Source organism: Castor canadensis, chromosome 14 (genome assembly GCF_047511655.1).
Source record: "Castor canadensis chromosome 14, mCasCan1.hap1v2, whole genome shotgun sequence".
In the NCBI taxonomy this organism is placed as follows: Eukaryota; Metazoa; Chordata; class Mammalia; order Rodentia; family Castoridae; genus Castor; species Castor canadensis.
This window is the reverse complement of record NC_133399.1, coordinates 104,422,364-104,449,920: the sequence shown is the minus strand read 5'-3', so window position 1 is coordinate 104,449,920 and position 27,557 is coordinate 104,422,364. Positions and strand designations below refer to the sequence as shown.

At 40.9% G+C, this 27,557-nt stretch overlaps 1 protein-coding gene across 2 annotated transcripts in view; it reads left to right on the top strand.

The window, feature by feature from the left end:
- The window catches only part of Ebf2 (EBF transcription factor 2), a 186,564-nt gene extending 160,028 nt beyond the window's left edge, over positions 1-26,536 (top strand). For both annotated transcript variants that reach the window (XM_074055191.1, XM_074055190.1), the window contains exons 11-16: positions 8,520-8,608; positions 9,941-10,006; positions 10,089-10,266; positions 11,328-11,513; positions 18,607-18,774; positions 23,624-26,536. In XM_074055191.1, coding sequence (XP_073911292.1) covers positions 8,520-8,608; positions 9,941-10,006; positions 10,089-10,266; positions 11,328-11,513; positions 18,607-18,774; positions 23,624-23,655 — 719 coding nt within the window. In that variant the 3' untranslated portion in view covers positions 23,656-26,536. The remainder of the gene's footprint in view (positions 1-8,519; positions 8,609-9,940; positions 10,007-10,088; positions 10,267-11,327; positions 11,514-18,606; positions 18,775-23,623) is intronic.
- Positions 26,537-27,557: the final 1,021 nt, after the last annotated feature.

Sequence of the window (27,557 nt, the reverse complement as noted above, 5' to 3'; positions counted from 1 at the left end):
AGAATCAAAATCATGGCGTATGGAAGACCAACTTCTTGGCAATCAACACATAGGATCAAAGGACCATGAAGGTGATACTGTGAAGGAAGGGAGAATGGCAAAAAGGCAGGAGCTTGTTCCTTTACCTCTAAATTCCTCCAAGAGCTGGACTGCTCTACCCTGCCAATGGAGAGCAACTCTCTCTGACTGAAGCCCATGCCAGGTTGTGTTCTCTGTGTGTCACAAAGTCCATCTTCTGATCTGGTGTTTATCTGGCAGTCACTTTACAAAAATTCTAGCCTTCTTTGGCTTTGTTTTTAGAACAAAGAGCAAGATTCTTTTCAACTGTTTTCTTTGTTCATAAAAGAAGTTAGGATTTAGAACTGAACTGTGGGGGGTCTTCTTATTCTGTAGGCTGTCCCTCTTAGTGGACCACAAGCTCTGTGAACATCTGATCCAAGTGAAGACCCCTTTCTACAGATCTGTGCACAAACATACAACTGAGTTAAGAATTTCTAATTTTGTTTAATAGCTACCTGCACTCCATGTCCAAGTGAAGATTTGCTGTTGAGTAAAACTGAAAGCCAGGACAACAGTGTGACTGATCAGCACACCCATCCTGACAGTCCCCTTGACCACTCAGCTCAACCCTCACCCATCATTTTATTCTTCTCTAAAATTCCTACAATGAAAACCCATCAGGCCTCCATGTTACTGTCTTTGTGATTTGGTGGTTGGTGAAGGGCATAAGTGACTTTCTACAATGTCAATACTCTGTGGCTGAGGGCTTGACCAGAACTCCAACAAACAGCTCTTTTCCATGGCAGCCAGCATCCTCATCTTTTTGGGAAACAGAAGTAGAAGCATAAGCCAGGTTGGGCATTATCTGATTGGTCACTGTACCGCCTCTCAGGAAAGAAAGTAAAAATCCTAAAGAATTTATACATCTCATCAACCCTTTGGGAAATTAGTACTGAGCACTAGCTGTCTTTTTGTTTTTTAAATGAATGGTTCCCAGTAGATATTTTTAGTTAAGTACTATTTACTTAAAAAGGAAACCCTTCCCTCATTGCTTTTAGTTTATATCTGTTTGTTGGGTCCCAGATATGTAAGTAACCTCGTATATTATACTCACAATCAAAATGAGGAATGACACATTAGAGCCAGGCTCTCCAGGGAAATATTACGAAATCTCAAGGTATTGATGAAAGTTTTTCAAGGCTGATCCATATGGGATTTAGATTCTGTGGCAGTTGAAATGTGTATTATTAAACTCCTTAAGCAAACGCGAATGACTCCCAGTGGAGGATTAAGACATTCTATGTATAGCAAAGACAGAATTCTCATGTCTTCGTCTTCTCTATTGAATTCCCCCTTGATTAGCTTCTGTAATATTTAACTTCATGCCATGCCATAATTATTTAATAAAAGGTAAATATAAATTATATTTCAGTGGGGATATGACCTTTTACCTTAATGTTATATTACGACAGAAAGACATAGATAAACAAAGCCTATAGATGGAAGCATATTTTTAATATACTCTATTTTTGTCTTGCCAGCATTTCTCTGTGTCCCTGTCAGCCAAAGGGTTGGCAGAACTTCACAGCATCCTGCACTCCATGTGGTAGGTGAGGCTGTAAATTTACCTGGACGATGGTGGTTAATGACCTGATTGGCCTTCTGAGACAGTCTTAGTGCTTGGTCTTGGGTAACTCATTAGCTAATTGAGGTTTGTTGGCTCACACCAGGTGTGAAAAGCCAGAAAACACCCAGGGAGGTGGGGGGCAGGGGGAAGAAGAAGGAATGGGGAGCTGGGATTCAAGGTGAAGCTGATTCTGTGAGATGCAACAGTAGCTAGTCAGTTGAGAAGTCAGTTTAGAACCAAAGCAGAAATTGTCAAACTTGACCTTGATGCTTTGAAGGCTGAGGTAGACTGGCATTTCCTCGTATGGGTTGGTATTAATGAAACAGAACCTAAGTGGTTTTGACTGTGATTTCTACTTCAAACATGCATTTGATTAAATGAGACTGTGTGTGTGTGTCTGTACCCATGTTGGGAAATTATTCCCTATCCCTGCAGATGACACTACTGTGGGTCACTCTACATTTTTCTTTTTTGAACAAGCATATGACTCATCTCACTGTTTATGCCTGTGAAGTCTGACAGGGACCTGCCAAAAACAGTCAGCATAAACAATAGGCAATTGTGCTGAATCTCCTTGTTCCATTTAAAACATGGATTAGTCACCCAGGGTAGCCAAGATATTCTGCTCTAAGTTGGGGGCTGAGGGCTGAGGAGGGGAGGGCAGGAAAGACAAACCAGACAGGACCCTGGTGGTTTTCAACTGGATCAGGGAGAACAAAGGGAAGAAATATGTGATAAATTCTATTAAAGAAAAACCGTCATCTACCTTCTACCTCTGTGCACTGATCAGAGCCCAGCCGTGGAGCACTGGTGGAGAAAGATGAGGTATGGTGGGTGGTTGTGAGAGGAACACTGCAGTGCTCATGGGAGAGGCAGCGTGCACCTGCCAAGGCGAGTGGCGGTGCAGGTGGAAAGGACGGGGAGAGACAATGAGAGGGGGCTTTTTACTGGGGATTCCTTTCCTTTGTGTTCACATATTGTGAGCGTCCCATAGCTCACAATTTTTCAGATGTCTGAAAAGACAGTCTGCACTTGGGAGAACAAGACAGTGCCTAGCTCACAAAAGATGAGGCAATGACTGATTCTGAAAATTATGTCACCAGGTTTATTTGCCCCACAGCAGCAGCAGCTGTTTGTTGGTTGATGCCAAATGGGGCCTTTGCCGCTCTCAGTTGAGAAGTCAGGTGATCCAGGTGGGCTTCAGACTCCATGTCTGAAGCCCTTTCTTGAAGCCAGGAAGGCTTCGAAGCACAGAGAGCAGCCGAAGGCGAATCTCTAGCTTTGGAGCAGAAATGATTAAGAGTGGAGGTGCTGGGCTTAGAGAAGCCATGGTTCAGATCTCACCTTTACTACCCGGAACTGTAGCTGACAGGATAAAGCCTGGGCCACAGGGTTGCAATGAGGGTGAGAAAAGCTGATGAGTTACTCAGGAGGCAGAGACAGCAAGCTGTTGGGTGAAGACCAGCCTAGGTGAAAGCGTAAGACCCTATCTAAAACAACAAACGAAAAAGCGCTGGTGGCCCACGCCTATGATCCCAGCTACTCAGGCGGCAGAGATCAGGAGGATCGCAGTTTGAAGCCAGCCAGGGCAAATAGTTCCCGAGACCCTATCTCAAAAATACCTAACACAAAAAGTGCTGGTGGAGTGGCTCAAGATGAAGGCCCTGAGTGCAAACCCCAGGACCACAAAAAAAAAGAAAAAGGACTTGGGGATACATGGCTCAAGTGGCAGAGCAGATTCAATCCCTAGTACTGCAAAATAAATAAACACTTAAATTTTAAAAAGGGTTGATAGATGTAAAAGGCTTTAACAGAAGGCCCACAACATAGAAATCCTTCAGTATAGTCTAATGATGGTAATGACGGTTTTTGTTATTGTGTATAACAGTCACTAAAAATCCTGTTATTAAAGGAGAGGCTTCTGAAATTGCTGACATTGTGATGCTAAGTAGGAAAGGGTTTACAGAATGTTCCAGTTATTCATCCAGCTATTCTTCCCTGTGTTTCTTTCTGGGTAAGACGGTAATGTGTGTGCAGGTGTTTCATGTGTTTCCCTCCCCCCCCAGAATATTTTCAGGAAAACATAAAAAGAAGGACAATCTAGCATTAATGCTTGCAGCTAGGCTGGTGTCATTGACATGCCAGAAAATTTGCACCCTGGTGCTATTGTGTGCAGACAGGGTTGTCCTGGAGGACGTGTGGACATGTCCTGGACTCATGGTTCCTAGGAATCAGCAGTAGTAGAAAGTAAGGAGACTATGGAAAGACCAACCTATAGTAGCAAAGATAGACAAACATATTAAGTAATGTGGTAAAAGATACGTTAAATGAAACATTAAAGCATTATTCATGGAGCACAGACAAGACTAATGTATATTAATTCACAAGGAACTCAAATTCCAAAAGGCCACTTTTTGAAAGTCCATTTGAGGTTAGCTAGAATAAGCAATTAATTTAGTACCCAGCTACCTAGAATGTTTATGATATTCTTCTTGAAACAAAAGGAAATTGAAATTAGAAATATGACTACTTGGAAAATTATAACAAGAAGGGGAGGTAGAAATGACAGGTAAGAGGTTAGAAATTTTAAACAAATCCCGTATTGAATCTATGATAAAATATTTAAAATCTTGAGGAAATGGTTGCTTTTTCTAGAAAAATACACTATTGAGAAGGAAGAGTGAATCTGAGTTTCTGATTGGCAATCAGGTGGACGAAGTTGCTGTTTACCCAGAAGCTCATGAACTTGGAGATCTGGGGTGGGAGGGATATAGGGAACATCGAGTGGAAATATGCAGCCAGCAGCTGGACATACCAAGCTGAATCCCTGGCAAGCTATCTGAACTAGAGATAAAGGCTTATAATGGTCGGCATGGGAGTTCCAGGAGCAAGGATGAAACTGCCCAGCGGATGTGTAGCAAGGCAGAAGCTTACCTTGACAGCAACCTGGAGGAACATTGACAGTTACACAACAGGCAGAGAAACACCAGTCCTCAAAGTAGGCCGCAGGCTGTCATGCCAGAGAGATAGATGGAGAACAGAGTGAGTTCAGGAAAGCCAGTGGGTGGGAATATTTCTAAAAAGAGCAGATGTGAAGGGTGTCTGACACTAACTTGAAATTAAGATAGGATGGAGAACTTCCTCCTGGTTTGGTGAAAATGTTATTGGTGACCTCAACAAAAGCAATTTTACCAGGATTCTTTCACACTTTTAGTCAAGAGATAGTAACTATGCTGAAAAAATTTTATAGAGTCTTAGCTAAAATATAGAAGATGTTTTTATTTATTTTTCAAAGCTGGCATAAAATATAACCCAATCATAAATTGAGAAGAAGAGCATACACGATCCCAGCTATTTACAGGCTCACTGTGTACTGGGTACAATTCTTATTAACAACTGATTTAATCCTCATACTTGCAGTCAGAATAAAATATCAACAAATCAAATGTATAAATATACTTAGAAAATTATATTAACATCCATGAGTTAATGTTTGATTGTGAAATATTGGAAAATATATTAGAAAACACAATATAAACTGGTCAAAAGGGAAAATTCCTAAGATAATAATTTTCTAAAATTCTAGCCAGCACTAATAAAACCCTCAAAGAAGCATGATAACTAATGTCTATCTCAGATAACTAACACCACACTTGTGGTGAAATGTTGGTGTCATTCCCATTCAAAAGAAAACAAGTAAAAGTTATTCATCATCCTCATTGTGGAGGTATTGTTTGGGAAGTTTTAACCCACACAAGCATGAGAGGAAGAGAACTAAATAGGATTAATATATCTATCAAAAGAAGAACAGTCATTATTTGGAGATGATATGAATGGAAACACTTAAGAGAAAGAACAGAAAAAAATATAGTGACATATGTCAGGGATTTGGTTAACATCTTTCATATGTCAAGCTCTGTGCTAAAGGCATTACACAGAGTTCCAGTTAACTTTGACAGCCAACCATGAGACAGATTTTAAATAGAAGCTTCCAGAAATGAGTGGTGAGCTGGAATTCAGACTCCAAGACCTCCTTGATTCTGAGGATGATTCTCTTAATGACCTTACCAAATATTGCCCCAACTACCCTCACACATACCATCACTGTGGACATGTGAAAACCAGAAGTCTTCCTAGACACTGGTAAAATGTCACAATTATGATGAAATAATAATCATACAATAAAGACAGGAAAAAGTAAGATACATACCAAAAGTGAAAATGAAAAACAAAAATCTTCTCACCTATTTGATGGATGTTACACACTTTTTGAAGGGGCCTATGGAAGAAGATGGAGTATTGATGTTGTAAAGGTAACTATATTCTCTTTAGTTACAGCTTTCATGCAACTGAAATAGTTTTTGAAACTTCCCTAATGGTCATATGAAATAATAAATAGGTAACAACAGTTGAGAAAATGTGTTTTTAAAGATTGTATACTTGTGGAAGGACACATATGTTATCAGAGATTGTATGGGTCACAACCACAGCTGTGTGATTTTCACACGGAGTAGAAACACAGACCAATGCAACAGAGTAGGATGTCTGGAAAACACTCAATAAATCGTATGAAGTTATGGCAAATGTAAATACTTATGCTATGTGAAAAAAATCTAGATAAGTTAAATAATTTAAGGGTTCCTGTATATGTATATATGTTGTATGAATATAGTCATGAATAACTTAACATTGCAGTCACATTCTGAAAAAATGCATTGTTAGGTGATTTCAGCATTGTGTGAACATCATAGAGTAAGCTCACACAAGCAGTGTGCAGTGTGCTCTACCATCTAGGCTGTGTGGGCTTATTGAAAGGTTACGCAGTGAATTACTGTGTGCATTCATTCATTGTGGGCGTGTATACTTAACAGATCTTGGAATTAGGCTGGCCCTTCTATATGTAATACTTAAAGACAAATTGAGATGTGATGATGCAACTTGTTAACATAAAAAATATTTTGCAAGTAAAAGGAAAGACTAATCTCCAGTAGAAAAGAGTGCAGGAAGTATTAAGCAGTTTGCACACACACACGAAGAAATTAAAATATCCACTAATATAAGAAAGTACTTTCAACCTCTCTGGTGAGTAAAGACTATAAGTTGAAATGAGTACATACATTGCTGGGAGTGTAAATGTCTGTGTTCTTCTGAGGAGCGATTTAACAGTATGTGTGAAAGGCCTTAAATATAAATCATACTTTTTGGTCTAGTAATTCTAATTCTTGGCATTTTCCAATTGAAATAATTAAAGTTATGCACAAAGGATAATTATTACTCTGATTTTTATAATAGTGAGAAATTAGGATCCCATTAAGTGCTCAATGTTAGGAAGTCATTTAAATAAATTATAGAACATGTCATGGAAACTATGCAGAATTTTAAATAATGCTATAAAAGAATATTTAATAACCTGGGGAGAATTTATGATATACAGTATTGTTGAGTAGATAAAAAGTAGGTTATATAACAGTGTGCATAGTAAGTCTCTGAATAACTTTGAGTTATTCAGGGTTTAAATCTAGAAGAGTATAAACTAAGATGTTAATTGTTGTCATCTCTGAAGTGGTGGCTTTTTGGGTGATTTTATTTTTACTTATTAAAATTATTATTAAAAACTTCATTTTTATTATTTAAAATTGTTTATAACTTCTTGAAAGAAAAGGTGTTCAGATAGACTAATAGCCACAGATATTTCTAAAACCTATCTGCAAAAAGGAATGTTTAAAAGCACACGCTCTTGTGTTTATTGTTGCCTAACAGGAGGGAACACTATTATTTTAATCTTGGTATCTTTTTCTTTACTTTGATCAAGCATTAGTTTCAAAACCATAAAATTTAAACAGTAAGCTAAAAATAAAGGAAGGGAGGAAGGAAGAAAAAGAACAAAGGAACCAATTCTGAACAGTAGAAATGTTGGTGTGAATGCTTCACTCTTTTCCTCACTGATCTTATAATTATACCTACACTAAGTACCAATGATGTGTCAAGTGCTGTCATCAACAATGAGAATCCAGAGGTGGGACAAAATGAATTCTGCTGTGACGGACACTTTAGTGTAGTGAGTTGAGCCTGATGTTTTAAAAAATGTATGGAGCAGGCTGGGGATGCAGCTCAGCAGTAGAACACTTGCCTGGCCTGGGCAAGACCCTGGCTTTCATCCCCCATACCACTCACATACTCAGAAATGTATCGTCTAACAGATGACTGGATGTGAAAAAGAACTGGGTGATTGTAGTAGTTTGCGAAGTACTTCTGTGGTGTATATCTTGACTGGGGATGTAGCTCAGTGGCAGAGTGCTCACCTAACACGCACAAGGCCCTGGGTTCAATCCCTAGCATTGTGGCAGGGAGGGCTGTATGCATAGCTACGTATAATTGCAAGTTGCGAAAGTGTAGTTTGCATGAGAGCAGGATTTTATGAAAATAAGATCACAGATTGTTTATGTATGAATGTAAATAATTAAGAGAATGGTTAAGAAAAATGATATTTAGAAGAAAAAAATCAATGAAAAGTCATACTTGGGAAAGAGAAATGGGGAAAGATAGTTTATTATCTTCCTGAGAAACTGTGATATGGCTGATTATATAATATTTTGATTATTTAGGAGTGAGCAGAGAATCGTAAGGGTGTGTACTTAAGGCAGTAATGATAATTGTAATGATTCTGAAACTTTGAAATGTCATTCTAATGGGAAAACGTAAAGTTACTAACTATAAATTCCAAAATTATACATGAATTTATCAGTGTCAATGGCAAAACTCTTTGACTGCATCCACTACGTATCAGTTCTTAGAAAACGAAGGATCTTTCTATTACCTGTGAGGGACATAGTACGAAGTCTGCTCTATGGCCTGGTGTGTACTCAAAGAGAGGGTTTTCTCTATCTTTCAGCGTTAAATGAACCCACCATAGACTATGGCTTCCAGAGACTTCAGAAAGTCATCCCAAGACATCCTGGAGACCCTGAGAGATTAGCTAAGGTAAAATGATTTGGAAATTGATATGTGAAAACCTTGCTCTAGAATTTTAGCAAATTTAGACAAATCCAGCCATTTAAGTCCCATTAAGGTTAATTAGACCTTGAAATTGGCTAAGCTTTAGGTACAAGATGAACATAAAATTTCTACTATGAAATATATTGTGTTTAATCTCTCAGGAAACATGAAATCTGAAAATTTGGGGCCTATAAAACAGATACGCTACAAGAATATTCAGCTTATAAAACATCGCCAACTTTATGAAAATAAACATTTGCATAATTGCTTAAAAGTGTAAGCTTTCACTCTTTTGTATTTAAATATGATTTCATTTAGCCATAATTGCAGAGACATATCAATCCACAATCAAGTGTTCATTGATAGCCTACTATGTATATATGAACTTAATGACAATAAAGATGTCTCCATAGGAAACTTCTGTGAAATGTATCACTTTTAAATGAACTTACTTATGAAAACTTAATTATGAATCTGGCCCATGATGTTAGATTTCTTTATTTAAAAAATACGTCAATTTATTAGCTGTCATTCAAGTAATGAGAAACTATGAAATTTTTACATTTATATTTGATTTGCACTTTAATAACAAATTATAAAATGCCTTGTTCTCTATTCAGTGCTATGGATAAAATTCAAGTACCAGTTACTTCTACATCACACCTTTATTTTCCTCCTGGACAGATCCCAGCCCCACCATTAAATTAGATGGTATCTGGAAAGTAGGTTAATAGCGATTTAAAAGGCTGTAAAACCAGGAGGTAGGAAAGACGAAATGAGAGAAGAGGGATTTGTGATTACTAATTCTCTCTGGTTAAAGTGAACAGAGGGAAATATTGAAAGAATTCATCTTTATTAGAATAAAATTTGCAGAACTCATTGCCAATATAATTTCAGTACTCTGGACAACTCCTTGGCAAGCAGCAAAACTCAGGTCCATCAATCATTTTAAGAATATTTGGTTAATTAGAGTACCAGATTTTTTTTAATGCATTGTTCTGGAGGTAGTTTTCAATAGAATTTCCATGACATTGTTAAATTCAATGAACTCCACATTCCATTTGCTTGGTTGTGTTTTTGTTTGGGTGGCACAAACCATTATGGAGCCATTTTATACCAGTGAATTTCGTGGAAATACATATGTATAGAAGTCCTTATATGTATCATTATAGTCTACCCTTTAAGCCAAGTATTGGACCTTTTGGTTAATTAGCTCCATTTTGGGGGGTGGACTTTTGATTTTTATCTGTAGGTTTCTTTTGTTTGTCATTTTGGGGTTTATCTTTGATTGTAGCCTACCCCTTCTTTCTTTTCCAGGAAATGCTGTTGAAAAGAGCTGCTGACCTGGTGGAGGCTCTCTATGGCACACCCCACAATAACCAGGTTTGATGCTTACATCTTACCCTCTACTGAGTTTGACTCTTTATGCTTGGTAAAATGCTCACCCCAACCTGTCGTTTCATAGGACATCATTTTGAAGCGAGCTGCAGACATTGCTGAAGCCCTATACAGTGTCCCCAGGAATCCCAGCCAGATTCCAGCTCTCTCCAGCTCCCCAGCTCATGGCGGCATGATGGGTATCAATTCTTACGGCAGCCAGCTTGGGGTCAGCATCTCAGAGTCAACACAAGGAAATAATCAAGGTACTGCCTTTCTCAAAGAAGTCTTCTTCATTTAAATGCTTTGTTCTCCTGGAGTAGGAGTTCAAGGCTGCAATTAATTATCCAATAGAGGAACCATCCAGCAGAGTGTGTCCCCAGAGGAGCAACATCATCACAGACTGGGTAATTTCAATATTCCAGAGAGTATATTATTAGATTCTGAGATTTTTTGGTAGTATTCCTAGTGTTTGCATGCAGGGCTTTGCTCTTGCTAGGCAGGTGCTTTACCTTTTGAGCTATGCCCCTCGCCCTTTTTGCTCTGGCTATTTTGGAGATAGGGTGTCACTTTATGGCACAGCCTGGCTTGAACCATGATTCTCCTTTTTTTTTTTTTATTGTTTAGGGAATAATACAAAAAAAACCCTGTATATGTTCAGTACAGAAACCAAGTTTTTTTCTGAATTTTTTTTATTATTCATATGTGCATACAAGGCTTGAGTCATTTCTCCCCCCTGCCCCCACTCCCTCCCTTACCACCCACTCTGCCCCCTTCCTCTCCCCCCACCCCCTCAATACCCAGCAGAAACTATTTTGCCCTTGCTGTGTGAGTGCCTGAAAGAAGGAGGAGGCATATAAGAGACACGGCCTATGTCAGATGATAAGGAGAGAGGAAGGCGTAAAAAGCTGAGGACTTCATTATTAGGCACAAAAATACAGTTAGATCAGAAGGTGTAAGTTCTGATCCGCAGCACAGTTGGGTGCCTACAGTTACTAATTTATTGTGTTTTTCCAAATAGCTAGCAGAGAAGGTTTTGAATGTTTCAACACAATGATATGATAAATGTTACAGGTGATAGAAATGTCATCTATCCTGGTTTGATCATTGCACATTGTATATGTGTCGAAGTGTCACACTGTATTTATGGATGTGTATGACTACTACCTGTCAATTTTTTTAAAAGGCTGGAAACAAACTGCCACTTCCCACTGATGCCCAGGATTGGTGGCTTGATGGTCTGGGACCAGTAGGGGCCTGTGCTGGCCACATTTGGCCCAACTGTGGGTAGTGGTTGATTAATCTTGGCTTTTCCTTTGTTGTCAAGGATACATTCGCAACACAAGCAGCATTTCCCCACGGGGGTACTCCTCCAGCTCCACTCCGCAGCAGTCTAACTACAGCACTTCCAGCAACAGCATGAACGGCTACAGCAATGTCCCCATGGCCAACCTGGGCGTGCCAGGATCACCGGGATTTCTGAACGGCTCACCCACGGGCTCCCCATATGGAAGTAAGGGCCTGCACCACTTTTTCAGTGCTCCAGGCCTCTCTGTCTTTGAGTTTCATGGTTCAGCCTTTCAGGGAAAAACTGCATTCCTAAATCTTAACTAACATGAGGATAGCCCAACTGCCTGATGGAGTGTCTTTCCTGCCTGTTGTTCTTTTGTCTTAGCTGGATTTTGACTCACTGGGTTACTCAGGGCCTTGTGGGGAAGGAAAGGCAATGAAATGGGTCCCTTGTTATAAAGAAAGTGTGGGACTTGTGTCTATAGCAGAGAGGAATCAGATTCCCTTCCAGTTAAAAACATGTGCCTTCATTAGACACTTTCATTGCAGCGTTTCCCTATCATCTTCATAGAACTTTCCAAGGTTAATTTTATGTCCATGTCATAGGCAGAGAAGTTTGGAACATAGCTGTGGCCTGGCTTACCCACCACCACACAGCTGGAATACAGCAGAGCAATCAGAGTTGATGGCTTCAGGTTATTTTGTCATATCATGTCCTTTTAGTACTTTGTGACATGGCTGCCTCCTCCTTTAAGTCTCTCCAGAGAGGTGGAAGCTGACTGTGTGTACCAGTGTGACATATGGAGACAGAGACTCTCAATCTTAATCTCCTGTCCAACAGCAAGGTCAATGCCCTGGAAAGTTGTGAAATGTCATTTGCGTTCTTTGGGAGTTAAGCCGGGGACCTTACACAATGGTCCCAGGAGCCTGAGAAAGTGTGTATTTTTCAAACCTACTTAGGGCAAGGGGACATGCTGACATGAGAGCCTGAGAGATTGAGTGAAGTGTTCTTGAAATACTGGGGGTTGTCGCAAGGCTCTGTAGCCTGTTCTCTTTTCACCCAGAGTGGTTCCCTTGTGCCAAGAACAAGGACGCCATGCAGCTATGTCTGCCATGGCTCAGGAAGCAACAGGCCTCAGAGGCTGCCTCTCATAGCCTTTGGACCTTCGGTTCCCAGAGGACACACACTCGCGGGTTATTTTTGGGCTATCTGCTCAAGTCCTACAGTCAACACTCTACACCATGTGATGGGGACATGGCACCAAATAGCTGAGGGTAGTAGAGGTCGTTTCTTTTAGTACAACTAAAGTTTTGTCACTGCAGAGACATGTGTGTTAGGTCTTGTCAGGGAGCCCAAATTAGTTAGATCAGAGTGGTCTATGGAAATAAGTTACTGCTGATTGATTTAGCTTTCACTTAACTCTTAACTCATGCCAAGAATGTTTGGGGAAATCATAATTGTCAAATAGTATGAATGTATAAAATCGGAACTAATGGACAATTGAGATGAAAGAAAAAATGTGTTTGGGAAAATTAGATAAATCCAAGGGCAAGCATGGATGCTGGTTTGTCTGTTCAAGGGAGTCATTAATTTGGTCTCAAGTTTACAAAATGCTAATGCAAAGAGATGAACATCTGCATATTACTTTTTAAAGGATTTCAGGAGAAATATGGGCATTTCTGCTGAGACCGTAGGGAAGGTTGTCCCACACTTCCTTGTGGACAAGGTAGCCTGCGTGGGAAGGGGTCACCTCTTTAACAATCCCCTTAAGTAATGTGCTGACTAGAGAGTCACTGCATAAATAAAGTCACATAATCCCGACAGCAGCAAGAGTAATTAACAATAGCATTCCACTTTATAGCCCAAAAAGCAAGTTCACATTTAGAGCCCAGTCAGATCCTCACAACCACCTAGTGACACAGATATAATCATCATTATCCCTGTCACTTCCCCATGGAAGAAATGAGGAGCAATTAAATGACTACTCAAAGATTCATAGTCAATAAATAGTAAAAATGGGACTAGAACACTTGTCACCAGACTTAGAATAACGTGTTTAAAACATTCAATCATGAAATATTTAGCATCTTTATACTACATTAGGCTGAGCCATTTAAAATTCCCTCCATCTGACCATTTCTGGTCTACAGAAATGGTAGTTTCATGTGGTTCAATCACACATTCATGTATACTGAGGTTCATCTACATGAAATAGTTGTTTTCATAAATAAAAATGGCTAGTCTAATTATACAGTGTATAGTGTGGAATTGGGGAGGTAGGGAAAGAAACAAGAAGAGGTGGAATGAAAACAGAGAGAGGCAGACAGACAGAGGGAATAGATGAATGAAATGCCCAATCAGATGGTAATTGCTTAATGTTCCTTACTAGATAATTCATCTGGTAAAGAGGAATTCTTCCCACACCAACAAGTGACTCCACAGTCACTCAAAAATGCACTGCCATGAGAAAAATAGCAGGCATCCCAATCTTTAAGTCATCATTTAAAATAGGACAGTATATACAGAAGAGGAAAAGGAAGAAGAGAGGAAGGGTCTCTGCCCAAGGGGGGGTTGGGAAAGACCACAGAGACTGCCTCCTGGATCACCCTGGATGTACCTGGGTTCTTGTTTGTACCTTCACTTTCAAAGGGAGGGTCTGAGGAGGTACAGACCAGGCACAGGATTTCAAACAGTGCCCTCATTATCATCAAATTCCCCTCCTACAAAAGTACCCAATACTCAGTGGTGTTCATTATAATAGCACCTGACCTGTATTTCTAACCAGAGAAGTCTTCTTTTCTCTGGGAAAGAACAAAAAGCCCAGAGGAAAACATTTCATCAATTCAGTTGCTTGTATCTGAAAACACAATATTAGGATTTTCCATTTTATTTTTAAATGAGTCTGAGGTGGCTGGACTGTGCCATGGAGCCATCATTTGGCAGAGGCATTAAAAAAGAAATAGAGCCAAATCTCTTGGTCAGGTTTGACATTCATTACAACCAGTGCAGTGTATCAAAACCCTGCATCTTTCCTGCTTTTGCTCTCACACTACTTCAAAAACGACCAAACAGATGCTTTTTCAATCTCACATACAAACTTCACTTCCTGGCAGTAGCGGTGTGTGCCGAGTTCCAGCTCAGTGCAAGTTTTTATGGCTGAATTCTAAACCCCTGACAATAGGGAACTATAATGAAATGCTGACAGACCCCCTTAGCGCCGGCAACGGCAATGGCTCGATGCAAAGGAGGCCATGTGCCCAGTGAGTTCCAGCTGCGACCATGCAAGCAATCAATCCCTGGAAGAAGAAAAGTGCCTTTTCCTTAACTCCCCATGTTCGCATAGATTTCTGGGCCAGACATGTTTGCCTTGACTTTGGCCTCTGTCCACGGAGATAGATGTCCAGAGAAATTCTCAATTGCAAGTATGTGTGATCGACTTTCCTAAAATGGTACACTCTGCTGTCCTCAAACACAGTCTACTCAACAAGCCTGCAACACCCAGGGAGGCCAATTCTTTCAAAGCACAACGGCCACCAAGCCAACTGAAAGTGTGAGACAGAATCACACCGGCAGGAATCCAACCTGGCCTGAGAGTCCTGACTTCACCTTCAGATCCTTAAACCCTGGCCTTACAATTCAGTATTTTTGTATTTTCAGAAATAAATATTAAGACATTTCTATTGTAAAATATTAAATGATTATTATCACTTAAAAGAACATATGGAAATAGTATTAAAAAAAAAAACGCAACCCCCACCCTAAGGAATAAACCTCTTTAAACATTTCTTTAGTAGAGAAGAATTCTATAATAATAGTAATATTCTGATCATAGATTATTTTGAGAGGAATGTGTGGATAAAAGAAAGAACAGAAAAATGCCACTCTGTTCCTGAGCAGAAATAACCCCCGTTAACTTTAAAAGTACAGCCTTCAGCCGCGAATAGAAATGTTTTGAAAACTGCAGTGTTTGCTCTACTGCACAGCTGATGAGAGTCGGGCACAAGATCAGTGAAAGGAGAGTGGAAAGAAGGGGGACAAGTGACCAAAGTCACACATAGGAATTGAGGCTGCGTGAAATCCTTCAGAGATGGGGACCTCGCTCCCAAGAATGGACAACAGATATTGGGAGGAATGTTCGGTTTAAAAAAATTAATTGCCACCATCCCAGTTTTCCCAGGAATTAGGGGACTTAGTATCCCTGTTTTGGTTTTTTGTATCAGAGGAGTTAACATACAATTTTGTTTATAGGCCGTAAAACCTGTAAAAAAAGAAGCATCGACACTATTCAGGAAAGCTTATGCCCATTGCTAAGAATCGTATTATTTCTTAGCAACAAAATAGACATTTTTCTGTTTTTAAATTTTCACAGACTTTGCTGCTTTCTCCGACATCAAGAACAATACGTGTTCATTGTAGAAAAAGTTGAAAATATGGACAAGTAAAAGGAATAAATTTAAGAATGTTTTTGATCTCATCAGCCAGAGATAACCATTCTTAAAAGCTCAGCTGCACATTACACGAGTTTAGACTTTTGCTGTATGTATTTCTTCTTTAAATAAAAATGCATTCAGTGTCAACCTTCTTAGGTAACCTGCATTTTTCTTCTGAGGAAGGATATATTTGTTGTTAAATATTCCTCTCCAATGTTAGTTTTAATGTTTAGCATTCTATCACAAGGACTTAATATAGTTTACCCCGCTCTCACTATTTCCCCGGTTTTCATTATTATAAAAATGCCTTTGGATCTATTTTTTGGCACATTTATGATTATCTCCTTGGGATTAATTTCTAGAGATTAAATTGGGGGCCACAGGATATGCATATCTGTATTGCCCACGTCCCTCCAGAGGTACTGATTCTCTCCCCAGAAAAGAGGGAGTACGTGTTTCTCTGCCCTCTTAATTTTTTCTTAATCTTCATCAATTTAATAAGTGGAAAATAACATCTTGTTACTGTTTAATTATCATTTTATTACTAGTCAGTGTGAATGCTTCTGTATGGGTCTCTTGGTCACTTTCATTTCTTTTTTTGTGTCCTTTGCCCATCTTTCTATTGGGATATGTTTCTTTTTCTAATTCACTTATAAAAACATATGAGTGGCTGAAGACATGAGCGTATCTAAAAAGTATTGCAAATAATTTTCTTAACTTGTCATTTGCCTTTTGTGCAAGTGTGTGACTGTTACGGAAGTTTTTCATTATGCGGAAAATCTGTCTTCAAACTTCGATTTCAGCTTTGAAGTTGGAAGAATTATCGTATTACCTTCCTATTTTTTTTACTAGTTCCTTTATAATTTTGTTTTTGTAAATAACTTTTTAATCTACTTAGATTTATTTTGGTGGGCTGGCAGCATGGCTCAAGTGGTAGGGCACCTACCTAGCAAGCACAATGCCCTGAGTTCAAATCCCAGTAGCACCACTAAAAAAAAAAAAAAAAAGAAGAAGAAGAAAGAAAAGCAAAGAAACAAAAAATCAGAAAGGGATCTACTTCAGTGTTGAACATGAAGAAATGCCCTTAAATTTAGTCCCCAGTGAGTAGTGTCGTGTTTCCATGGATTTATTTTCCAACTATCTAACATGAAATGTCACCTTTATTAAATGGCAATTCTCATACATACCCAGGTCCATTTCTGGACTCAAGTTTCACCCCTAAAGATTTGTCTGCCTATTTCTTTAACGTAACACTGATTTTTAAAAATTTCATTGATTTAACTGATAAAGATTTATCATAACTTTTAATAGATAAGATCAGTGCTCCCCATACTAGCTAAAAAAAAAAAAGAAAACTTAGCAAAACTCTCTATGACAGAAATGCTTATTACTGAGACATAAATGCAGAAGCTGTGTCTTCTGAAATATGCAGCTGAAAATTCCTTCAGGACTTTTGTTATGGCTGTAACCAATTATACATTAATTTGGATATCATTTGGCACTTTTTACAGAATTTTTGTAAAAAGTATTTATAATAGCTGGCACTTACTCAACTTTGCAGCAGTTCTCTGATGTAACTCAGAAAGCCTGAATTTCAAACGCATTCACATGACATTCTTGACTCTGTCCTTCCTCCTGATTTATTTTCTTTTTATTTATATTATTTGAGGGAAGGCAGAAATGTGCCCAGACATTTCCTTCTACATGGTTTTTCAAACCAAGACCACCTAAGAATAAGGGCTTCTTAGAAAAAGCTCTTTTAAAAATATGTCTTTGGTTTATAGTTGTTCTGTAAAAGGTGCCATACTTAGTTGCATACAACTAAGAGGACACGGATCAAAATTCAATTTTACAGAGAAAGATGGCAAAATGGGAGATGCCAAAACTTGACATTCAATTCACCTTGTACTTAGTTTCTTTAAAAAATTTTTTATTACACTATTATTGTTGTACTGGGGGTACACTGTGACATTTACAAAAGTGCTTACAAGTTATCATAGTTGAATTCACCCCTCCTCACCCCTTCTCAGAATAGTTTCAACAGGTCTCATTGTTCCATTTTCATACATGAGTATATAATATTTTTTTAAACTCTCATTTATCCCTTTTTGAGCAAATAAAGTGATCTTCTGGCATGACGCAACTTGGTGGAGTGTCTGACATTAAGAGGTGTGGCACTTTGTTATGTTGCCTTTATTTTTCTTGGAAATTACAGCACTTAAACTTTTTTGGCTTCCCTTAAGTCATTTTAATGTTAATATTGTTAATACTGGAGTTTTTTTTTTTTTTTTCTAAATATGATGTCTGGGGAGGCTGACTTTCAGCTTTATTTCCCAGGAGTACGGAAAGTCCAGGGAGAGGGAGGCATCTTCTAAATATTAATAAACTCTCACATTTAATGAGCAAGGGGCCCATCAAGATGGTACTCTCAGAAAAGATGCTAACCCTGTACATCAACCCTCCGGGGTCCTGGGAGTTGCCAGGGAGGCACAAAGATCCCAGAGAGGACTTCTTTGATGATTTTTCAAGCACATTGGTCTTAGTGCTCTCTTGTCAAGCCCTACTCGTGGACGGAAGATCTGTCCTGACATCTCTGGCCAGTGCACTCCTTCCCTGGCCTCCTGGCAGAACAGCACTGTGCTCCTGCATCTGCTTACACTGCCCACGTTTCCTAACAGGCTCGTTGCCATGGTAGCTGTGACATGTGTCTATTCCTCCACTGGGTGGAGAGAATGTTGTCACATTCAACTTTCTTTTTAATCCCTGGAATCTGGACCAATTCCTGGAAATTAACAATTTTCAGTGTGAGAAAGTGTGTACTGAGGAAAGGTCTTAGTTTCTAGGTGATTCTTCTTTCTAAAGAGGATTGTGCCTTTGCTTTCTAGTAATGTCATCGAGTCCCACCGTTGGCTCTTCCAGCACCTCCTCCATCCTCCCATTTTCCTCTTCAGTTTTTCCTGCTGTCAAACAGAAGAGTGCCTTTGCCCCTGTCATCAGGCCCCAAGGCTCCCCTTCGCCTGCCTGCTCCAGTGGCAATGGAAATGGATTCAGAGGTAAGTGAAGGCACTGCTTTAGGAATAGGTGTGACACAGGAGACACGGGTGTGGCAGGGACTTCAAAGTAAGAGCAAGCAGTGCACCGTTCCACAGCTCTCATCATTTGCTGAGGTGCTTTCATGGTGGGGCACACATGGCTTGTGCTGCTGGGCTTAGTCCTCCATCTAAGGCAGAGGGGTGGAAATAACAACTAGCACACTGCAGGTCCTAGAATTACCTGTGTGTGTGGATGCTCACAGATGCAAGCCAGTCTCTGGACTCCCAGCGCTGTGCTCCCACTGGGCCATTCCACTATTTCTGGAAGGTGCCTGGTCACCGATCAGATGCCATGTGGCAATTTCTTCTTACCTAACTGTCTGGTCCCCTGTGCTGCATGTACATTTCCACGGCACATATAGAGGGTCTATGAGAAGCAACCAGCAAGTTGGTTACATGCTAGCCAAATTGATAGCAGGTGCCTGATCAGGGCCGGGGGTAGGGAAGGAAGAGAAAAAGACATACTGTTTCAAAGAACACAAATTAATATCACCCGTCAAAGGCACTTTTGAGCAACGTCTGAAAATGGACTCTGACATGACGTAGCACAAAAGTGATGCGTACATGAGAATCTAATCATCCCACCGAGAACGGGAGGCAGCCGATGGCCAAAGCGCAAATTGGAAACTGCTGAGCGCAGTGGCCCACTGGCGACCCGTGTTAGTTTTAAGCTGTTTCTCACATCTTGACACGAAAACATTCACGCCAGGCAGTGCTGGATAAAACCAAAGAGAGCGAGGTATGGTTAACCCCTTGTGGATCAGAGCTCCTGAGGTCAGCAGGCCTTGCTGGGGAACCGCGTGGATTATGCAGTACAGCCTCTGGCGACTTGATAAGAGTATGTGTGCTTCCAAACCCTAGGGGACACCTGTGAGGGGTCCTTCTCCACTCGTGGCCGGAGAAGAGCCCTGAGGGGTAGGCTAGGTTCCTGTCCATTCTTCCCCTTGAGACTAGGACATCTCCTTAAGCTCAAGTGACTTGACAGAGAAACTGTCAAAACCATTACTGAAAACCCAGCACTCAGAGGAGCCACTGAGAATTCTTTCAGGTCCAAGCAGACGAAGCAGCTGGGACTCCATGTCATTCCCAACGTGTGGGTAGCTGGAAACATCTGTATATTTGATGAAACTTTTCTTTTTTTGTCTTTGGTTTTCATCCAGATGTGTAAGCCATAGAGAAACAGTGCAGCCTGTAGCCAAGTGTCTCCACCTGCCCTGTCTTTCATCAAACACCACTGGTTTCCATCCGTCACTAGGGAATGTTCCAGAACTTACTCCATAAGGACTGGGAAAGGAAAACTAGTGCTGAATGCTTTCTGTGCCTCCCTCTTCCCCACACCTGCTCGGTGGTGATGTTTCCTCTCTCTGAGTTCTCAGGCTTTATTCATAGACTTTGACTGAGTGGGGAATGCACAGTGAGGGAAAGAGAGAGATGGAGGGTGAGCACGGCTCTCCTCCACATCGGTAGAGGAGGAGAACAAGAAGAATGTGCCCTTCCTTTTTCCCGTTACTCAGCAAATATGTCTGGTTTTACGTGAAGGAAAATCAGTGGTATTTGACCTTCATTGCCAGCGTCCCCCAACCCCTACCCAATGCATGCCCTGAATTTGAGGTTGCAGACCTGGTTGTCTTAGATCTTCTGTATCCGGTGTGTTTTGCCCATGGAGACTCGCAGTGGGGCCTGGCTGGCCCTGGGGCTAAGGGAGGCTGGGACAGTTTTTCCTGGTGCCGTGTCCTGTCGTCCCTACCCTATTTCCTGTATGTGCAAGTCAGGTTAGTGGCTGGTCACAAGGCTAGAAGGGAGTGTTAACTGGTCTTACTAAGGCTCCCTCTTCATTGTGGGGGAAGCCACAGTGAGATATCAGAAGACCCTCAGCCATGCATAGTCCAGTCACTGCCCGCCAGGATGCTTGGGCTTGGACAGTGGCTGAGCTGTGTGTACTGGATTGTGTCTGTTGAGGTGATGACTTGGCCAGCAACACATAGACACAGGTTTCAGGCTCGTCTTCATGTCTACAACAAGGTCCCAAACCTCCTTCAAATCCTGGTGATTTGAACCTTAAAGAAAAAGGGAAGGGAAGAGAAGGCAAGGGAGAAGGAAAGGAGCACCTGTCTATTTAGGTTAGAGCCCTAAAAATTTTTAAAAAGCTATGAAAATATGAAGTGGTGTGTGGAAAAAGAAAGGTGAGTTCAGACAAGAACCTTAAAGTGTGTCAGTGATGGGAAGACTTGACTTCAAGATGGCTGTCCCCAGGCCACATGAATCAGAGCCTCAGTTTCCCAGCCTGTCACATAAGATGATAGATAACTATGGATTGATCTGTGTGCCTGAAGCAGTAGGAGAACACTGCATATACCTCAGCAGAACTTGTTTCCTGCTTTGCCTCCATTTAGGACCAGGTGAAGGTGCTTCAATGTCCATGAGGTGCCAGGAGAGCACACCAAACACTATCCCCAGATACTGAACGAAAACATCCTGGAGTTGCACAGGTGGACATGCCAGGAGCTCCATCTTTTCAGACACAGACGGAGGGCAGTAGGAATGTGGGCCCAGGGACATGGTGGATGTCAGGGCTCTTCTCTACACTGCTACTACTATGAGGTGTTTCTGTCTTAATCATTGACTGAGAGCATGCAGCCAGCACTCCCTAAGCCTTGCACTGTGTGCAAGGTGCTGAACCAAGTGACTTGGCACAAGTTCCCTCCTCAAGCCATGCCATCGTCATTTGCAGCAAAGTAGCTTGTCCAAGGCCACACAGCAAGTGGCTGATGACTTGAACCCAGGCCTGTGGACCCCAAACCTGTGCTCTGAAAGCCCCCTGTGTCTCCAGGGACGATAGTAATGAAACCCCTCTCTTTACCCTTAACCCTTCACTCATATCTGTCTGTCACTTGGACCAAAGGAAGAGTATTGCTTTCTGGTAAAATGCCCAAGGTGAAAAGGAGATGGACAGCTCAAGTGCAGTTACTCCTCTCTGTGCTGCCTCCAATGAAAATGCTCCCTTTTTGTCCAGTCTCTATCTGCTTTCTGTCTGTGGGCTCTGCTTTCTATAAGCAAAAAGTCAAGGTCACTGTCTAGTGGAGGTCCAGCCCACCCAGTACTGGATGTGGGACTGGCAAGAAGAGCCTAGGTCAAATCTGTTGTTTTCTGTCATTTGATGGACCAGGATATCTGAGTAGCTCTGCCCTTCCATATGTTTCTTTGGTGACTGTCTGAGACCCAGAAAAAGGAAGGGACTGAGGACTGTGGCTGGGGAATGAGGAATGTAATAGATGAGCCAAGTTGAGAACAGGAGTCAGAATTCTCTCCCCTCTGAGAGCTGTACCTGCAGCACTTCTTGTCCCACCTCTGCCTCATTTATCAGGCATGTACAGTTGAGTATAGATTGTCAAGATAATATTATACACTGTGTCTGATTCATTTTCCAGCTCCCTCCAGGAAAAAAAACAAAACAAAACTCCTACACTCTGGGATAATTACTAGAGTTGCTATATCTCCAAATCACCAGGGAGTGTCCAGAATTGAACCGCCTTTATTGAAAAGTTACATCGATTCAATATATAGTAATACAGGCAAAAATAATTAAGGCTTTGCTAGCTGTGTAAGACCTTAATCCAGAGCTCACAAACATTCAATAAAGGCTGAATGGGCAGGGAAATAGATGGCTGACAATTTTGCCCGAGAGGACTAGCCAGAGTGGAGCAAAGGGGCAAAGAGAGAGACAGAGAGAAAGAGAGAGAGAGAAAGGGGAGAGGGAGGGAGAGAGAGAGGGAAGGAAAGAGGGAGATAGAGAGAGAAGAAGAAGGGGGAAGAGAGAGAGGTGGGAGTGTTGAGAGAAATGGAAAGAATTTGGGCCATTTGCTTGTCAGTGCCAGTCAGCAAAATGCTTGCATAGTAGATAAGAGGAAGCAAATAATCAAATCCCAGATATGGCTAGAAGTTTGGATGCAAGGAAACTATTTTGCCATTTCCAGAATGTGAGCACCCTCTGGGCTCTTCATAACACAGCCAATGACAGAGGGATAGAATACATTTTGCTGTGTGATCCTTCCACATCTTGCTCATGCTGCTTTACTTCCCACATGGAGGGAAAATCTTGGGCTTGAATCTACCCAGACACATATCCACCACATCATCTTGACCAGAAGGAGGGGGCACTGGACTCTGTACAGCCTTGACTTAGGGCGTGATGAGTGAGGATTGGGGTGACTCGCAAACTAGGAACTAAGTTAAGTCTTCATTTCCATTAGTTCAGAGTTTATAAGTGAATCATCTCTCAGCAGTGAGCACCAAAGAAAAATGAGCTTTTAAAAACATAAAGTGCTAATCTCATTTAGGCTAGTGTGGCTCTAAAGACACTTAGGGTGGATAGAAAGCCTGCTTTCAAGTCAAGAGGTTTAACAGTTGAAGTTTCCCTTCATGTTCTACCTGAGTGATCTGGGATGGTACAGTCTGGAAGTTATTTTAGTCTACTAATGAAAAATCAGTGCACAAATACATTGCAATTTAGTTAACATGTTTATCTCTACTATCTCATTCCTACAACCCATTGATACAAAGTTAACCAAAGCCTCACTCTTGGCCTCCAAGGAAAACATCAACAAGCTTGGCTTGTGTGTCAGTGATTCTTAAGGGTTCAGTGGCTTCTGCCTGTTAGCCCAGACCTGGAGAAAATTGCTTTGCATGTCAACCATGGGCACCCTGGATTGTATCCATCTCTGTCATTCTCACCTTTGCCCCCCTTTCTGTGTTATAAATTGTACCATAAAAAGTCGCCAAGCCTCATCGCTGTGTCACTTTTTCCTTGCAGCCATGACGGGACTTGTCGTACCCCCGATGTAGAATGGAGGAAGAACTGCTTTCTCATGCACAAAACTACTTATTCTGATGGACCAATAATGAGGAAAGCACTCTGCTCTCTTTGGGGAGAATTGCTCCCCCAAGTGGACATGATGGACAGTTTTGGGAAGGCAAAGAGCCGCCATCTTATTTGGTCTCACCTGTCACCTGTAGCTTTGAGAGTAGCTACACAGACTGACCCTCTTGGGGACAAGGACAAAAGATGTCATTGACATGGTCATTGCTAAGAGCAGAAATGCAATTCTTTGTTATGAACATCACAAAAACCACCTTCCTATGTTTGTAAAATATTTAAGAAAAAATTGGCAAACAATTCATGCTTAATATTTTGGATACTATTTGTTTTTCTTTGTAGGAAAAAAAAGTTGAAAGTTTCTATTTTCTATGAAGCCTTTCAGATACCAATTTAGTTTATGCAGAAAAAAAAATTGAACAAAACAGGGTACCAGCATGGAAGACTTTCTTAAAATGAAACCTGAATTGAATGATGAAATGTTGTATGTGTGTTTACTTATAGTTTAATCTCTTAAAAAAAACAAACAAAAAGGGAAAAAATTTAAAATGTTTTACAATTATTTAAATAAATAAATGTGTAACTTATTGTAAGTAGAGGTAGCAATTTAGACCTTTTTTTGGAAGAGAGAGAAATTTCTCTTCCTGATGTAAAATGAAAATGATGCAGACATGTAGTAACAAGTTTTAAAGGTGTGTGATTATTACTACGGTTGCTTATTAGACTCTTAACTCCCATCCTGCATCCCCCTCTTTTTCCATCATTTTATTGACCCACAAGCAAGAACATGTAACTTATGTAGATTCTTACAGAACAACCCACTGCAAAACCAGAACCAATGCACATACACCAATACTCCAACCCATCACTTCATTCCCAGCTCCGTCTGCTTTCAAAATAGTCCACAGATCCCTCTTGGTGTTTACTTTTGGTGAGTAGTTTTTTAAACTCATATTGGCTTTCAGCCTTCTTCCCCAAGAAATGTAGAAAATTCCCGTGTTTTAGAGTGTCTCAAGCTTTGAGTATCCTAAGGAAAGAAGTGTGTCATCTTCAAGAACAGCCAAAGCCACATGACTTTGCTAATCAAGGGTCCCTTTGGAATTCTTCTTTGCCAGGGCCACACACTCCCTCCTCTTTGGTTGCCTGGCCTCCGCAGAAGCAGAAAGCCCCATGGAAGTTCAGAAACAGAGGTTGGGGAAGATGACTGTTTCTTGGACTCTTAAGATCAGTCTTAGAATGTCCAAGTCCTTTCCTTGCTCTGCAGATTACTCCTGTTACATTACTAAACTCTCTTGGAAAGAAATCTGCATCCCACTTGACACTGTTTCCAGGCAAGTGTCAGATGGGGTATGGAAAAGGAATGTTAAAATCCCTAAACCCCTCCCCTGATGTTGAAAGACACAGAAACCAGGGTTCTTGGGAGATTCAGAGATTAAGAGTGGCTATGTTCTAAGCAGTTCAGCTACTCAGTCCTTGAAGGGCTCCCCACAGGCTCCCCATAGTTCTTAGGCGAAACACTTTAAGGTAGCTGCTGATGGTATTGACTCTTGAGAGCCTCCGTGGCCTGGAGGTATCCCCAAACTTACTTGCGTGGCCAGTGGGACGTCTTGCCTTCCCAGGTCAGCACTCTCCTGATGACTCACTGGCACCACAGTGGAGTCTGTACCCAGACTTAGCTTGAGTGGGGTTCTTGATTGGGATTCTGGCATTAGAAGTGGATACAGTCGCCATGGAAACACATGTTTAGTGTATCTAAGCCAAGTTCAGATGACTTGTTTGCTCTGCTTAGTACCTGCCCACATCTACCTAACCCCCACTCCCCTCTTTGCCTTGAGCTCGCTCCAGACTTGCCCACTTTGACCCATGTGTTTTGTATACACGAGGACCCACAGCTTTGGAAAAGTGGCATGCTTATAATTACTGCTGACAGTCCCTCATAGGCAGGACTCCAGCGCCAACATACACAGAAACAGGAGGAGGCTCCCTAGTGAACAACCCAGTGGAAGGGGAAGAAAGTGTAGAGTACGAACGCCATCATCCTGAAGCAAAGGCAGAAAACAATCAAGCATGTTTAGATCTGGATTTGGGCCAATCCAACATAAGGAAATGTTTTTTAAGTAGCATTGCTTTTAGAACCTGTGAATTTTGCTCTTGCATGAAGAAGAGTGCAGTACAGTCTTCCAAATGATTGTAGAATTTGTGGGTAGCTTTACACAGAAAAAAATGTGTGTAACTAAATACCAGACACCCTTGACCACTCAGCTAGAACCTTGGCAGCAACAGATCTATTTAATTGTACAAATGTGTGTATGGATTACTTTTAGTGTTACTAATAAATTAAAAAACAAAGCTACTCTGTCCTCTTTAGTCATTGCTATCAAATCATTCTGGTCCCAGGTTATTTTGTGCCACTTGGAATATGAGTATTTCTATAGGTAACTCCAAAATTCTATCTTTGTAAGAGGAGCTGTGTAAGATTTTTCAGTTAAAGGGACAATTTACTTCACTATTTATCTCATTTTTTTTGTCACAGCATCAAAATTCTTCCCAGTTTTTCTTTGCACATTTCAATATGCATGGTTTCAAAAACATCATCTTCTCTTCCTTTTGTACAGTAAGGTCTCATTTCCAACTGTATAGTTTCATTTTATTATTTTGCTTTGTCAGTTATATACAGTAGAAAGTTGCTATGCACAGAGCTTTTTGTAAAGACAGCTTTTTTTGTTTACTGTTTTTAATGGTCTTACTTATGAAAGAATATCTTGTTTGTAAAATGAATATGTCTACTTCAGTTTTAAACTTTAAATTATCCTAACAAAAAAAATAAAATTTTTGTACTGTAAAAATGAACTTTTTGTTCCCTTGTTTTTTAAGCAGAAGAAATGTGAGATTTGTTTTCGACTTTGGGGGTTTCCTTGTAACTGTTGGTCTCTGAGTGAATTTTCTATGGTTGAGGAAGACTTACTACATGGAATGTTTCAAGGTACTTATTACCTGGGAGAGAGAGTGTGTATAATGTTAGGTCAATTTTCTGTGTATTTATCTATATATCCTTCTGTTCAAATTCCTCCCTCCCCCCTCCCCAACTCAGAGGATCCTATTTGCTCTGATAGTAGCTGCATGAAATTCTTTTCGTTGTCTTTTTGTTTGGCTTGGTTTTGGCAGTACTGGGGATCGAACTCAAGGTCTCCTGTTGGCAAGCCTGTCTACCATTTGAACCATACCCCCAGTCCTTTCACTTTTAGTTTGCTTTTCAAATAGGGTCTCACTCTTTTGCTTGGTCTGGCCTCAGACTGCCATCTTCCTACCTCTCTCTGCCTCCTGAGTAACTGGGTTACAGACATGCACTGCCACTCCTGGCTTATTGTTGAGACAGAGGTCTCGCTAACTTTTGTCTGGGGTTAGCCTTGAACTGTGATCCTCCTGTCTCCACTTCCTGAGTAACTGGGATTATAGTTGTGTACCATTGTGCCCCATCTAGATGCATGGAATTCTTGAGGCAGCTGAGAAGTCTGCTGCAATATGAAACTGTTGGTCCATGAGTCACTGGGTGAAGGAAGACTTTGCCAAGGCTGGGACACAAAGCCTTGATGCCTATTGCTAAATCATAGGAAAGGAGCAAGACACAAACTCCTGGAGGAAACCATACACAAAGGATCACTCGTACATAAATGCATGGAGCCCCAGAGAGTAAGAGTGGGCAGAGAAGTTTCCAGGGGAGGCTGCACTGGACCGGGCCTTCAAAGGACACCAGGTAACTTGAAACTGAGGTTGGTAGTGAGCCCTTCAGTTAGGAAGACAATGTGAACGAAGCTACCTAAGGAGAAATTCACAAGACACAGGGGCATTACTTTCAACCAGATTCCTCCCA